Below are 15,145 nucleotides of genomic sequence, written 5' to 3'. Positions count from 1 at the left end.
ACTGAGCCTTGGTAATCGGTCTCGAGGATTGACTGTAGCTAGTTTTTCCATGATCTTATGCCTCATATCAGCTGCTGTGCTCTGCAATGGAGGGGGTGACAGTGAAGTTTCAGCTTCAGGTGTGGGCCGCACATCCACTTGTTCTTCCAAGTCTTCTATATATAAGCTTGCTACCCCAAGCAACTCCCAATAGGTTTTTAAGCCTCCCAGTTACCATAGGGGTCTCTGCAGCCATGAAGCAGCATTAAACGCTGTAAACTGCATACACAGTAGGGGAGAGTGGCAGGAATGCTAAATATATGGATATATTTGCCTTGGAGGGGATAAGAATTACTTGGCAGTGGTGGGGGGGCTGTTTGCTGTCTGCCTCCTATACCCAAGTCCCTCTGAGGTGTGCAGCTCTGTGCCACAGAATTACCAGGGCTAGGTTTTGGCCTGTAATTATTAAGCATGGACAAATTGGTTTAGATAAAAAAAAAAAGTACCTAGTAAACTTTCACGTAAAGCTGGAAGTGAATCTTCTTTCTAGTTCAGACAAGTTCAGTTTGCTGTGATTTTGCTATGCTTTATGGTGTTCATCTCAACTCTTTCTAGCTACAACAAGAGTGAAAATCTGAAAACATCAATAGTCTGTGCATATAATATTTCTGTCATTGCCAGAAGCAGGAAGTACTGGAATCCTTGCAAAATTTTTGGCCCAATTATCAGACCCTTGAGGGACTGCATAACTCAGATAAGGCTCTGAACTTTTGGATGCTTGTCCAAATTAACCTTTGAACCTTTTGATGTTTCATCTTTACTTACCATTTGATTTAAATCCATTCTATCCTGCGAGATGTTCAAAAATATTCCATGAAAACTGTTTTTAATAGAAAATTGGATTTTCATATAAAACATTTAGCAAAAAGTGTCTGCTTTCCATGGAAAATTTTGATTTTTTTATTTAGAAAACTGACACCCAGAAATCAAAATAGTTTTGGCTAAAAATAAAGAAGTGATTCTGAAATGATGCTGTAGTGCCTCATGGGAGTTGTAGTTTGGTTTCTTTATGCTCTCTTTCCCCTTCATGATCCACGCTCCGTGGCTGAACTACATCTCTTATGATGCACCACAGCATCTCAACAAGAGGTGAGGTCTTGATGAATTACATCTCCCATGATGCATTCAGGGAGTCTAACCCACCACAGACAATGAGGGCATGAGGCACAGCAACAGAAGTGAGAAACCAATTTTTGGGGAGGTTTAGATGACCCAAAAAATGGATTTCAGTTTTTCACTGACAAATCTAAATTTTCATTGGAAAGAATAATTTTATTTGTTTTATAAACATTTTCTGCACGGCTCTGCTTTACACATTGTAAGAACATATTCAGCTAAAGAAGCAATTCACAACACATAACGTTGTTTCATTAAAGCCAGATATAAATAGGAAATGTTCTGTGTTTTTAACTCTGTAGCTCTGGATTTCCATTTGCTCTTTTTTCACCCTCCAATTCCTTTCCACATGGACACCTTGTAAGATTCCACACTTAGCATATGTCTACATTTCAAGCTGGGAGTTCAATTCCCAGCTTGAGGAGTCAGACAGTTTCTCATGGAGCTAGCACATGTTAAAAAAAAAAAAAAAAAAAGTACATGCAGCAGCACAAGCAGTGAGAAGGACAAGCCACCCTGAGTATGTGTCTGGAGTTTAGACAGATATATACTCAGGGCCACTAGCCTCTCCCATCACTATGCTGAGGCAGCTACATTCTATTTGTATCGTGCTAGCTCAATGACACAGCTATAATATGATCCAATGGCTAGACATTGAAGCTAGACAAATTCAGACTGGAAACAAAGCATATGTAAGCCACTGGAATAATTTACCAAGGGTTGTGGTGAAGTCTCCATTGCTGACAATTTTGACATAAAGATTGCATGCTTTTTTCCAAAAGATTTGCTCTGGAAATTATTTTGGGGAAGTTATATGGCTTATGCTGGGTACCAGAGATCTGCCTAGATGATCACTATGGACTCTTCTTGCCTTGGAATCTATGAATGAGAGCAAACACGACTATGTCTCTTTTTGCTGGGAATCACACCCACCTCAAATTGAAGCCATAACCTAAAAAATGTCTGTTTCATAGAAATCAATATGATGGAAGGATAGACCCAGGTACATAGTTGCTGGATGGAATTCACAATTCACAGAAATGTGGTTACTACTTTTTCAAATAAATATGTTTCTAATACATTTAAAAGGCTCTATGGGTCTACTCTGCTAGCTAATGATGTGGAAGTTCCTGGGGCAAATCTGCTCTTGCACCGCAGTTCAAATCAATGGGTTGCACAGGATGTAAAAGTAAATATGAGCCCTTTTGCTGTACTTTATCTGTATAAGCTTAGGGACATGAGACTAAATATTCTCTGAATTTACATTATAAAATGGTTTTAAGGTCAGATGAGGTGGGGCATATTTCATGTGATTTTCGTGGAAAAAAAGAACATTGAGCTGAATCCTGATGCATTGTCATGCAAAAGTAAGGGAGGTAAAAGTTCCAAAATTGGATTGATTATGTGGAAATTCAGGACTAAGGGCTATAACTTAAAAAAAACCCAATTAAGAAATTCAAGCAGAACTATTTTGTCTAATTAGTAATAAATTTATGTTTTAATTGTGGGGAAGATGACTGTAGCAAAAAGATGAGTTCAAGAAACACCTTGATTTATTCCTGGACAAAGAACAACATAGAAGGCTAGGAAAGAGGGAGGAATAGGAAAGATCTAGTTAGAGATTTTTAAGGAAATTGGACAGGATAATATCGATACTTGCAAATTGCAGCAAGTCATTCTCTGATAACTGTTAGCTGCATAGGGATATTTCAATATTTCTTCCATGTCAGTTAACACTGGAAATGATGTTTTAAATCTTGTTGTGTAAAATATTTTTGATTACAGCCTTCAGTCAAAAAAAAAAAAAGGAATTACTTTTTCCATTGCACTCTTATAGTCACATTTTAATACAGAGACAGTCTCCTGACTGTACTATGGTTTAGTCAAAACTTTCTCAAGAAACATAAGATAAATACGGATTAATATCTTATTTATTTAATTATTGTAATGCTTGGTTCAATTAATTTTGCTATATGTTTGTTCTTTGTTCATAAAACATAATTGGTGCTTCTTGGAGATTGTTTTAAAATTAATTGCATTAAGTGAAATCCTATGGTGACTAGCATGAAGTTTAAAGATAAGCAGAAGCTAAAGAAGAAGAAAAGATGGGGCCTATTATACATTAATTATCAATCAGTATCCATTAATTATAATAAATAATTTGTCCTTAATTAACATGACAAATTATGTTATTGGTGTTTATGGTGCCTAATTCAATTTTGGTTTTTGTTTTATCATTCATAAATGATCAATAAATGCCTCAGATAATTTGAATGTAGGGGGCTACTGCCTTAAACTGGCAAATGCTCTTATGACAGTGCTTACTACCATGAGTAGTGCATAAGCCCTGCACCTTGTTGGAGGTGATTCAGGTATCAGACTCTGTGACAAAGACCCATAGAAAAGTTAGTAGTTTTAATTCACAAGATTTTATGCACTGATCTGAGGCTTTGCGCCTGATCTTACTTCTAGTGGAGTGGATCAAGAGTAACTCAACTAATAGATTCAAACTGTGTAAAACTGGTATAAATTGAATTGGAATCAGGTTCTGAGTTTGCTGATCAAGCTAACCCAAACATGAAACTCGGTGGAAAGCTCTGGATTATTCTGCATGAAAACAATAACTCAGATCAGGGTCCCCTGAAAGTATTCTCAGTATTCTTACAAAAAAATGTGCCCAAATTTGCCTGTTATGGTTGCAAATCTTAGGGAAACTGTCAGCTTCTTAGGCCGAGTTTCAAATTTGTAACAGGATTCTAAACCTCACCATTTTTTTGTTGTGGTGTTTGTGTCCTATTATTGAACAGCTGCTTTGCTACTGTCTTGTAAGGAAAGAAACATTTTAGTAGTGCTCTTTCATCAGTGTCTGTCCTTTTATTTTGACAGTAGAACAACCTCAGGCACCTCAGTGTAGGGGATCTATAACCCCACCTGACCTCAAACAAGGCATGTACCAAGGGAGCTCTCATCACCATGAGTGGAAATCAAGGAACTTGGTCCTATTCAGAAGGATATCGTGTGGCATTCATTCACTTTCATTCTGGGATACTTTCCCCCTTCATCTTAGCTGTTCCTGCCCCCTCAGAGATCAAGATGCACATGTTCTGAGAGAATATTTCACTCACCCTTACGGCTGAGAGGGCAAATTACCTCTTTGAGATTGCAATAACGGTGCGAGAGTTGTGCAGTCTGTAGACTTCCCACAGGCACTGAAGGTACCAGTTCACTGATGTTCCTATCTACCTAAGAAGTGAGTTTCAAGGCCAAATTTAATTCTAAGTTTCTTGTGTGGCAGTAGGTGGGATACAAGCTAAGCTGTCTCTCTGACCCTCAGCACTGTTTAAATAATGTTAATAGACTTTAAACCGAAAGAAAAAGGGAGAAACCTTTACAATCTTTGGTAGTTGATTTCATTAGCACAGAATTATCACACACTGTGAAATGACTAAAAAATTAAAACTTAAAGTATTTTTGCTCACTGAAAAAGTAGAGTAGTGAACAGATATGAGTGTATGCAGCAATTGTGGTTTTAAGGGATAAATGGCAAGGAAGAATTAGCACAATACTGTAAAAATGTGTTTTTGAACATACAAGTAATTAATAAATTCACAAATCAGTAGCAATTTACAAACAGAAAAATTATGAATTCATAGGACAATGTATCTGCAGCAAATACATTTGACTGGTTGTAGTACACACTAAATATTGTAGGCACTTTCTCCATTGCTTTTTATGCCACCTTTTTGTTGTTGCATTGGTAAAATGCAGCAAAGTGTTGTGTGCTTACTAATTTTAAAACTATCCTACTTGAAACCTTTGGGCCAAATTCTGCCCTGGCTTACATTTACTTCAATTTTATTGCCTCTGTGGATTTGCACGGATTGTGAGTCAACACAGAATAGGGCCCTATTTTTTGTCTTTTGGAGCAGATTGCTTCAGGGAAAATTAATCTTTCTTTTTACACATATTTTATCACTCCTAAAAGTCTACTTTATAAAGGTACACACAGAACAGGAACCGGATCTGGAAAGTCATTTTTCTTTGAGTTATGTCTCTGTGTTCCAGAAAAGTTCTTCTTTTCAAGGAGAACTACTGAACCTGAACTAGGGAAGTATGATTTTTGGTTATACCTCAGGAAAAGTCCTTGCTTGCTCAACCTTGAAAATTGATTCCCTTGTTGTAGTGAGTAAATTATAGTGAATGTACAATATTCTCTTCATTAATCAACTTTAAAGTTGTTTTTTGGCAGATGCCTCCTATTTGTGATGTTCACTTTGGATGGTAAAGGGAATTGGCCAAGCAAGAACAACTTGGTCTTTGGCACATAGTTTCTCACTCTTTTTGAACAATCACCAGACCAAATAAAACAGCTAGACATAATCTAATGTTTATAATATCCCTTTTAAGAACTGATTTATCTCACCTTTTCTCAGCATGGAAGCCTTGATGTTGAAAGAGCTATATTTAAATGAAGAGCAGTGAGGAAATTTGGCAACTTTCAGAACACATGTCATAGCATCTGGCTTTTTTGCAGGCTTTTGACAGCTTCAGAACTGCCCATTAGGGTGCTGAGACAGCTGTGAAAGTAACTGGCTAACTTATCCTTTTGAACATCATTTCCATGTGATTTAACTTTGAATCTGAGGAAAATTCCACTTTTATCTTTAATTGGTACCCTTAAAATTGCTACTTTCATTATTCAATATTTTTGAGCAAAAGTGGTTTATTTTCTTACAATCTATTTTTATTTTTGCGGGGAGAGGGAAGCAATTTTGCTAGTGTTTTTAGTGTGTGTCTGTATGTGTGTACATACATATGCATGTATCTGGGCAGAATTAGAGAGAGAGAGAAATCTAAATATTCACCTGGACCCAAAAGCTACTTTCCTAAAATAATCACATACACCTTACATCAAACTGCTGTAGAGTGGTATTAGAGAAAAAAATACCAACTTCCAGAGAGTAGTGTAAGGATTTTGGAGTGTGCCTGCAAAGTGTGGTTTTTGCCCTTGCCCCTCCCCAATCCACTATACACAGTATCATCTTTTGGATTTAAGGGAAGGTCTTCAGGATGATTGTTTACATCCCCCATATCTTTTCTGACCTCCAAACTCGTCCTTTAAGAGCCCAAAGCTTTCCACTGAGGTCTACTCGTACTAGTGTAAACAAGGAAGAAAAATCTCTCTCCATAGAAGAGCTTTCAATCTCTGTCCTGGTGTCCCAAACATATAGAGCCAGACATCTTCAGGGGAGTACAATAAAATGAAAGGAGCATAAATAAGTAACATTCACTAGTCTAAATATTATGCCTTTTCTTACCTGTTCCCTTCTCCAATTTCCTTATTCCCTTTTCCTTCCTTCCTCCTTGTGGTGTTCTGTATCCATCTTCCTAACATTTTCTTCCTTTTGTCTCAGGTCTAAGTATTTTTTTAATCTCATTTTCTCTTCTTTCTTTGAGAAGTCGCATCTTCTTTCTCACTCATATTCTCTTTCATCATTACCCAATCCAATGTCCATCCCATTGCTCTCTCCTGGATTATATTTTCTCTCCTCCCTTGCTGAGCCTTCGTGCTTTCTCTTTGCTTCCGACAGATCTCCTATTTCTGATTACGGTTCAGGAGATCATTCCTATTTAAGGTAGCAATTAAGAGCACATTTTGCTCCCATAAAATCAATTAGACTTAAGCACGTATTTGTAATTAAACACCTACCCCTTATGTTTTCTCTTGAATATGGATGGTTTTAAGCATGTGCTTAAGTGCTTTTCTAAATTAAGGTTTTTTGCTCTCTTGTTCCCATCTGTATTACATTGTCTCAGCAAGATTCCCTTCCCTATCAATCAGTGTCTAATATTTATAACTTATATAGCATTGTACAAACATCAATTAATGATCAGTCAAAATGCCTCTGTGTAAGGTAGGTAAGAAAGAACTGTTTCCCTCATTTTCAGATGGCAACAAAGCCTTAGGCATCAGAAGGAGTCTGTATGTGAAGGATTAGAACACAGGAGCAATTTGCTTCCAAACTCATGCTTGGTGTGGTGCACAATGCACCTTTGAGTTGCTCGTCCCATGACAACCAGTTGCTACCCTTGGTTTCTCAGCTGGTTGGCAGATGGGAGGGAGTTTGTGTCATCTGTAACACAATCCATGGCAGCTCAGGAGGCCCTGACTCCCTCACAGCTGCAAACTGGTCTGTCCAAAATTAGGTTCTCAGGCCACAAACAACAGCGTTGGGGCTGTAGATAATATGTGAATTATCATAGTAATAAACTATCAAGTTACATTTTAAGGCTTTCTAAGCAACAAAAAGGGCTCGGTTTTTGTTTTTGGCATTAGCTTTTACACTCCTTGCATCCCATTATCAGGGACAGTGGCAGGCAAGCCATGGGCTTGGGCTTCATGAATCCCCCACAACACTGGCTCTGCCAATTTCCAGATGGAAATTACTTCGAAGAATCATGAGCTAGCAATAGACTGATTTTTTCCTAAGCACAGAGCTACCTTTCTGGGTAGTAATTCTAGCAATGGTGTTCACAACCCAGAGCCCATCACTGCTTGGAGGAGTTCACAGTTAATGATATACCACCCTGCTTGATAGTTTTGATGCTTGTTTGGCCCATTTTTCTACATATCAATATTTTTGGATTAAAGAAAGTCTTGTTAGGAAAATTATTAGCATGTGGTATTGTAGAGTTAATTTTGATTGAGTTATGAGAAGTATATTCTTAAGTCAGTATTTTTCATTCTGTTTTAAAACTGTATTAGAAATAATATTTTCTGGCCACTTGATTAAGTGCCATGGGCAGATTTAGCACATAAATTTGTAGCCTCACATCACAGTCTGGCCCAACAATCTAATAATCCCTTCTTGATTTTGTGCTTACAAATCAACAATCTGTTGGGTTTTTTTACTTGTTAGTTAACATTTAACAGTATCTTTATAATTAGATTGTCTGGCTATACTGAAAGAAGGACAGGAGACATTTGGCATGGGTTTAATCAGTCCGCAGCTTTATTATTAGATGTCTGGCACTACCTGACAGAGGGCTTCCACCACTCCCCCTCTTTTTCCATCCAAGTCCCTCCAGCAAATCCATTACCGGGATCTTACCATCCACCCCTCCCCATAGGAGGGTTAAGGTGGACTGTAAGAATGGGGGGGTTGGCTGGCTGCTGTACCAATCATAGGCGTCCCCAACCGTACTCCGCCCACCATGTAAAAGGGAAGCTTGAGGTGCAGGGCTGTCCCTTTTAAACCCTGCATTCCCAGGGGATGAGTCACCGACCACACTGACTCTTTTTCAAGTTTTCACCCCCCTCCTGCCCCAGCCATAAATCACCATTTCCTTCATTCGGTCAACCAGTCAAGTACTCCCAAGGTGTGGTGCGGTCATTTCTCTTAGTTCAGTGTGCAACAATAAGCAATTTACTTTAGATGAAAAACTCTATTTGAGAAAAGTCACAAATGTTTTTCTAATATGTAATGCCATATATTAACAATAGTAATTCAGTGCAGTGGCTTAGTTATCTTCATAGAGGGCTATATATTTTTACGGAATAGATACAGAAAAGACTTTCAGTTAACGCTGAACTTTGGCTTCTACTACTTTTGATTCTGCAGATAGTAAAACTGACTGCAAATTAGATTCTGAAATATATCTTCATAATATTTTTCAACTGATTAGTTTCATACAGATAGCAGCAACCCACCCTATTGCATTCAGCTTGCAATTTTGTAGCAATCTCAAGCACTGTGTTCAGATCCCCAGTGTAATGTGTAAAGATGCTATCAAACTCTTTCAATGTATATTTTCATTCTGTAGCTGTGCTTTGTACTCATTCAAAAGAATTAGTCTTTAATTTGTAGAGGAAGACTTTCAAAATTGAGTTTAGAAAGACAGGAGTTTGTCACATTCATTGGGGGTATATCTACATCTTAATGTGCAGGGAGTTACTTGCAGAGCTCCAATTAAATCGCTTAGTATACCCTATTGCACATTATTTTTTTTGTAATTGCTTCTTTAATAAACAATAATTGTACAAAACTACAGTAGTGTACTGTAAACCAATTATACTAGTTTCAATCATTAGCATACTGCTGATCTACTTCCATTTATTTTAATGTAGTTGAAATATGCTTTACATTTGGTTGTTGTCTAGGCATGGCAATCTAATAGGAGCTATGCTTACATAAATGGTGAATATTGTACAACATAAAACTTAGAAATGATAAATAAGATGAGCATAAAAAGGAATAGTACAATTATATATTTAACTTAATTTTCAGTCTTGTGAAATGGCACTAAAAATAGTTAAAGGAAAAGAATTTTTCAAATATTTTACCAAATGAGGAGAAACTCATTTTGGAAGAAAAAGAAGAGTAATTTTCATACTAGATAGCATGTACCTCTATCCCGATCACTACTGGATGGAATCTGAATTGTTAACAGTTCTTAATAATCCGACAGTTAAGGGAGATTCCCCTTGAGCCAAGTGATAGGGGACTGTGATTTTTGGAGCAGAAGGAACTGAGTTGTAGCCTGTTGTCATCAGAAGTGGTCATGGGGTTTACTTCAGAGATTATTGAAGTCCTCAGTAGCCACAGATCAGCTACAATTTGAAAATGCAGATTTAAAGAAGGAGGAGATGATAATGAAGTTCTCTATGTGTAAACCTTTTCATTGCAAGCTATAAAGAAGATTCCCCTGTATTTGGAGCCAAAGTAAACTTGGTCTCTGAATTTCTAAATGACTTGCAACTTTTTAGGCCCCTGTCTAATAAGTTGTAGTTATTCACAGATTCATAGACTCTAGGACTGGAAGGGACCTCAAGAGGTCATCGAGTCCAATCCGCTGCCCTCATGCAGGACCAAATACTGTCTAGACCATCCCTGATAGACATTTATCTAACCTACTCTTAAATATCTCCAGAGATGGAGATTCCACAACCTCCCTAGGTAGTTTATTCCAATGTTTAACCACCCTGACAGGAACTTTTTCCTAATGTCCAAACTAAACCTCCCTTGCTGCAGTTTAAGCCCATTGCTTCTTGTTCTATCCTTAGGCTAGATGAACAAGTTTTCTCCACCTCCTTATGACACCCTTTTAGATACCTGAAAACTGTTATCATGATCCCTCATCTTCTCTTTTTCCAAACTAAACAAACCCAATTCTTTCAGCTTCCTTCATAGTCATGTTCTCAGACCTTTTACATTCTTGTTGCTTCTTCTCTGGACCCTCTCCAATGTTTCTCCACCTCTTTCTTGAAATCAGTGCCCAGAACTGGACACAGTACACCATCTGAGGCCTGACCAGCGGAAGAATGACTTCTCGTGTCTTGCTCACACATACCTGTTAATGATCCCAGAATCACGGTTTGCTTTTGCAACAGGCATCACAACTATTGACTCATATTTAGCTTGTGGTCCATATAACCCCTAGATCCCTTTCCGTCTACTCTTTCCTAGACAGTCTCTTCCATTCTGATGTGATGAAACTGATTGGTTCGCTTCCTAAGTGGAGGCACTTGCATTTGTCTTATATACTTCATCCCGGTTTACCTCAACCATTTCTCAATTGTCAGATCATTTTGATTTGACCCTATCTCACAAAAGCAGTTGCATCCCTCCAGTTTGGTATCATCTGCAATTTATATAAACTACTTTCTATGCCATATCTAAGTCGTTGAGAAGATATTGAACAGAGCCAAGTCCCAAACAGACCCTGCAGAACCACACTCATTATCCTTCCAGCAGATTGGGAAACATTATAACTAATCCTCGGAGTATGGTTATCCAGCTAGTTATGCACCCACCGTATAGTAGCCCCATCTAAGTTGTATTTGCCTAGTTTATTGATAAGAATATCATGCGAGACTGTATCAAATGCCTTATTAAAGTCTAGGTATTCCACATTCACCGCTTCTCCCTTATCCACAAGACTTGTTATCCTATCAAAGAAAGCTATCAGATTGGTTTGACGTGATTTGTTCTTTACAGTTCCATGCTGGCTATTCCCTATCACCTTACCATGTTCCAAGTGTTTGCAGATGATTTCCTTAATTACTTGCTCCATTATCTTCCCTGGCATGGAAGTTAAACCTACTGGTCTGTAGTTTCCTGGGTTGTTTTTATTTCCCTTTTTGTAGATGGGCACTATGTTTCCCCTTTTCCAGTCTTTTCAAATCTCTCCTATCTCCCATGATTTTCCAAAGATAATAACTAGAGGCTCAGATACCTCCTCTGTTAGCTCCTTGAGTATTCTAGGGTGCATTTCATCAGGCCCTGGTGACTTGCAGGCATCTAACTTTTCTAAGAGATTTTTAACTTGTTCTTTTTTTATTTTCTCTTCTAAACCTACCCAATTCCCATTAGCATTCACTATATTAGGCATTCCTTCAGACTTCTCGGTGAAGACTGAAATAAAGAAGTCATATTAAATATTGAAACATAGTGTGAAAACAAATAACTTACAAAGGTACAACTCTCTCTATATTTTCATTCTGATTATTAATCTTTTTCTCCCTTTCGTCATTCACAGGTGTTATTTGGAAGATGGAGCTTCAAAAGGTGCCTGGCTGAACCGGTCAAGTATTATTTTTGCAGGAGGTGATAAGTGGTCAGTAGATCCTCGAGTTTCAATTGCAACAGCAAATAAAAGGGAATACAGTCTACAGATACAGGATGTAGATGTGACGGATGATGGTCCATACACTTGTTCTGTGCAGACCCAACACACTCCGAGAACAATGCAGGTGCACTTAACTGTACAAGGTACGTGTTTTAACCAATTGCACAGCATTATTAGGAATGTATTGAAAAAATCAGCATTTAAAGTAAAACAGCCCTTTATTAATTTTTTTTAATATGTTCTTTGCTTAATTCATAGTAACCTTGTGATCAGAATGCATCCTCTAGAATGTTGGGTTTAATTTTATTATATTTATGTTCCATCCCCTCTCCCATGGATTTTGGACACCATAATGATTTCACTAACTTATAAAATCAAGATTGGATTTTTTTTCTATAAGATATATGCTCTAGTTATAACAGGAGTTAATTCAGGGAAGTCCGATAGCCTGGATTATACAAGTGATCAGACTGGATGATCACAGTGATCCCTTCTGGCTTTATAATCTATGAACTTTTCAGCACAGCTCATGCAAAATCCTCAGCTCTATTGCCTCATTTAGGTAGATAGTGAATTACCTACTTCTATTCATTTCCCTTTTAAATTCAAGCCATGATCATGAAAATGAATGTGACCTAGATGATGGGCATCTGAGCATGTTTTAGACAGCCACTCATATTGCCTCATGATCTCATGACATATTGCTAGGACCTCATATATTGGAAGAAAAATTCTGTGACCTTTTCAACCATATTAAAGAACTGTGGTAAGTTTTTTTTAATGTTACATTCAGTAATTATTGTGCACAAACTTTTGTACAAGATACACTAGTTTTAATGCTAACTGAACAATCCTGCTTTTCTCTCAGTACATGTGCATTTAGAAAGTAAGGTGGATCAGGAAGCTATTGTGTTAGATAGAGACTGACTGCAGTATAGGCTGGAGTTGTTCAAACACAACTCATTCTTATGGACAGATTATCACCATATTGATGCCAAAATTAGCTTGATTTCATTCCTGCATAAGTGGTACTTATGTCAAGCCATTGTCCTGTAAAAGTGAGCTCTGTGGTTATTCTTTTGTGGCCTTTAAATGAGGTATTAGTCTCCTCAAAATGTGGTTACTCTTGATTACTTGCAGGGATTCATTTATTTTCAGATACTATTTTATCTTTTCTGTTATTAGAGAGGATATGTCAGCAGTATTTGCAGTGTCAAGTAGTTTATGTTTTAAAAAATACGATAAACATCTTTATATTATAATTTTAAATTAATAATTGCCTCATCAACAAGCCAAACAGGTAATGCTCAGACACAGAAAGTTTGTACTCCAGTAGCTGATGTGGGATTACTGTAGTTTTGCAGTTACTTTGTTTTCCAGAGCTCGGAAATGCATATAGTAGGTAAGGTAAAAACCTTAATCATATCATGCTGTTTATAAATCTAATTATTCATTGAAATTGATTGGCATTGAAGCAGTTTTTCAGTTATATTAATATAAGTTCTAGAGGGAGAAACATCAGTAAGGCCTGGTCTGCACTACGCGTTTAAACCAATTTTAGCAGCGTTAAACTGATTTAACGCTGTACCCGTCCACACTACAAGGCCCTTTATATCGCTATAAAGGGCTCTTTAATTCGGTTTCAGTACTCCTCCTCAACGAGAGGAGTAGCGCTAAAATCGGTATTACCGTATTGGATTAAGGTTAGTGTGCCCGCAAATCGACGGTATTGGCCTCCGGCGGTATCCCAGTGCACCACTGTGACCGCTCTGGACGGCAATCTGAACTCAGATGCTGTGGCCAGGTAAACAGGAAAAGCCCTGCGAAATTTAGATTTTATTTCCTGTTTGCCCAGCGTGGAGCTCTGATCAGCACAGGTGGCCATGCAGTCCCAAATCTAAAAAGAGCTCCAGCATGGACCGTACAGGAAGATACTGGATCTGATCGCTGTATGGGGAAACAAATCTGTTCTATCAAAGCTCCATTACAGAAGACGAAATGCCAAGCGTTTGAAAAAAAATCTCCAGGCTACACAGTGCTGCGTGACAAGAGTAACGGGAAGCCAGAGACTCAAATGGATGCATCATGGAAGGAGGGGGACTGAGGACTCCAGCTATCCCACAAGTCCACAGCAGTCTCCGAAAAGTGATTTGCATTCTGGCTAGCTCCCAATGCCTGTAGGGTCAAACACATTGTCCGGCGTGGTTCAGGGAATAGCTCGTCAATTTACTCCCCCCCCCCACGAAAGAAAAGGGAAGAAATCGTTTCTTGACTTCTTCAAGTGTCCCCTAATGTCTACTGAATGCTGCTGGTAGACGCAATGCTGCAGCAGTGAAGCGCAGTATTCGCTCTCTCTCCTTCCCGGTGGCAGATGGTGCAGTAGACTGGTAACGGTCCTTATCAGCCCGTGAGTGCTCCAATGCTTGATAACTGCTGAATACCTCTGGCTGGCCTGAGGTGAGGGAGGCCGGGGGGGGGGGAGGGAGGGCGTCTGGTAAAATAGGAATGATTCCTGGTTACTCCAGTAGATGGACAGAAGGCTGGTAACCATCTTCATCATAGCAACTGGGGGCTGAGCTTCAAATCAACCCCTCCCTTTCCATGTGTAAAAGAAAAGATTCTATACTGCCTGGACTATCATAGCAGTGGGATGCTGGGCTCCTCTCCCCACACCGCTTAATGTCTTGCCTGGACTGGTCATAGCCCGGGAGGCTGCCTCCCCCTCATTTTTATCTCACTGACAAGTCACTGTTTCTTATTCCTGCATTCTTAATAACTTCATGGACACAAATGGGGGGGGACATTGCCACCGGTAGCCCAGGAAGGTGGGGAGGAGGAAGCAATGGGTGGGGGTTTTGCATGGCACCCCCGTGAATGGATTCATGCATCATCATTTCTGCGGGATTGACATGGAGCATACCCCCGGGCTCCTGATACACTGGTTCATCTAGTACACCTTGCCCAGGCATATTCTAGTCAGGGACCTGGAACTCCTATTCTTTATGAGACCCAACACCTACAAAATGGAGGACCGATTGACTCAGGGAGTCATCCCCAGTTTTGCTTTTGCGCCCGGCGATCTCAAGCAGGGGCACCCCATGATAGCAGCAGACAGTAAGAGAGGACAGATAACCGCATCTCATATCGCCATTACTCCCAGCAGCAGATGGTACAGAACGACTGTAACCATCTCTGGCTATCCATGCAAAAGCAAATGATGCTGCTCGTGTTAGCGCTGGAAGTATGCCTCTGTCCATAGCTGGGCAGTCATACCACATACGATGCACTCTGTAAAAAAAAAAAAAAACTGAATGGGTGCCAGTGTGCCGTGCTTGGCGTCTGCCAGCGCAATCCAGAGAAA

The 15,145-nt window shown here is 39.0% G+C and overlaps 1 protein-coding gene across 3 annotated transcripts in view; it reads left to right on the top strand.

Annotated features, from left to right (window-relative positions):
• NEGR1 (neuronal growth regulator 1) overlaps positions 1–15,145 on the top strand; it is a 727,443-nt gene that overhangs the window by 268,925 nt on the left and 443,373 nt on the right. For all 3 annotated transcript variants that reach the window (XM_075067714.1, XM_075067715.1, XM_075067716.1), the window contains exon 2: positions 11,695–11,927. In XM_075067714.1, coding sequence (XP_074923815.1) covers positions 11,695–11,927 — 233 coding nt within the window. The remainder of the gene's footprint in view (positions 1–11,694; positions 11,928–15,145) is intronic.

The sequence above is a fragment of the Chelonoidis abingdonii genome, chromosome 7, assembly GCF_003597395.2.
Source record: "Chelonoidis abingdonii isolate Lonesome George chromosome 7, CheloAbing_2.0, whole genome shotgun sequence".
NCBI lineage: Eukaryota > Metazoa > Chordata > Testudines > Testudinidae > Chelonoidis > Chelonoidis abingdonii.
The sequence above is the reverse complement of the archived record's forward strand: the minus strand, read 5'-3'. Positions and strand labels throughout refer to the sequence as shown.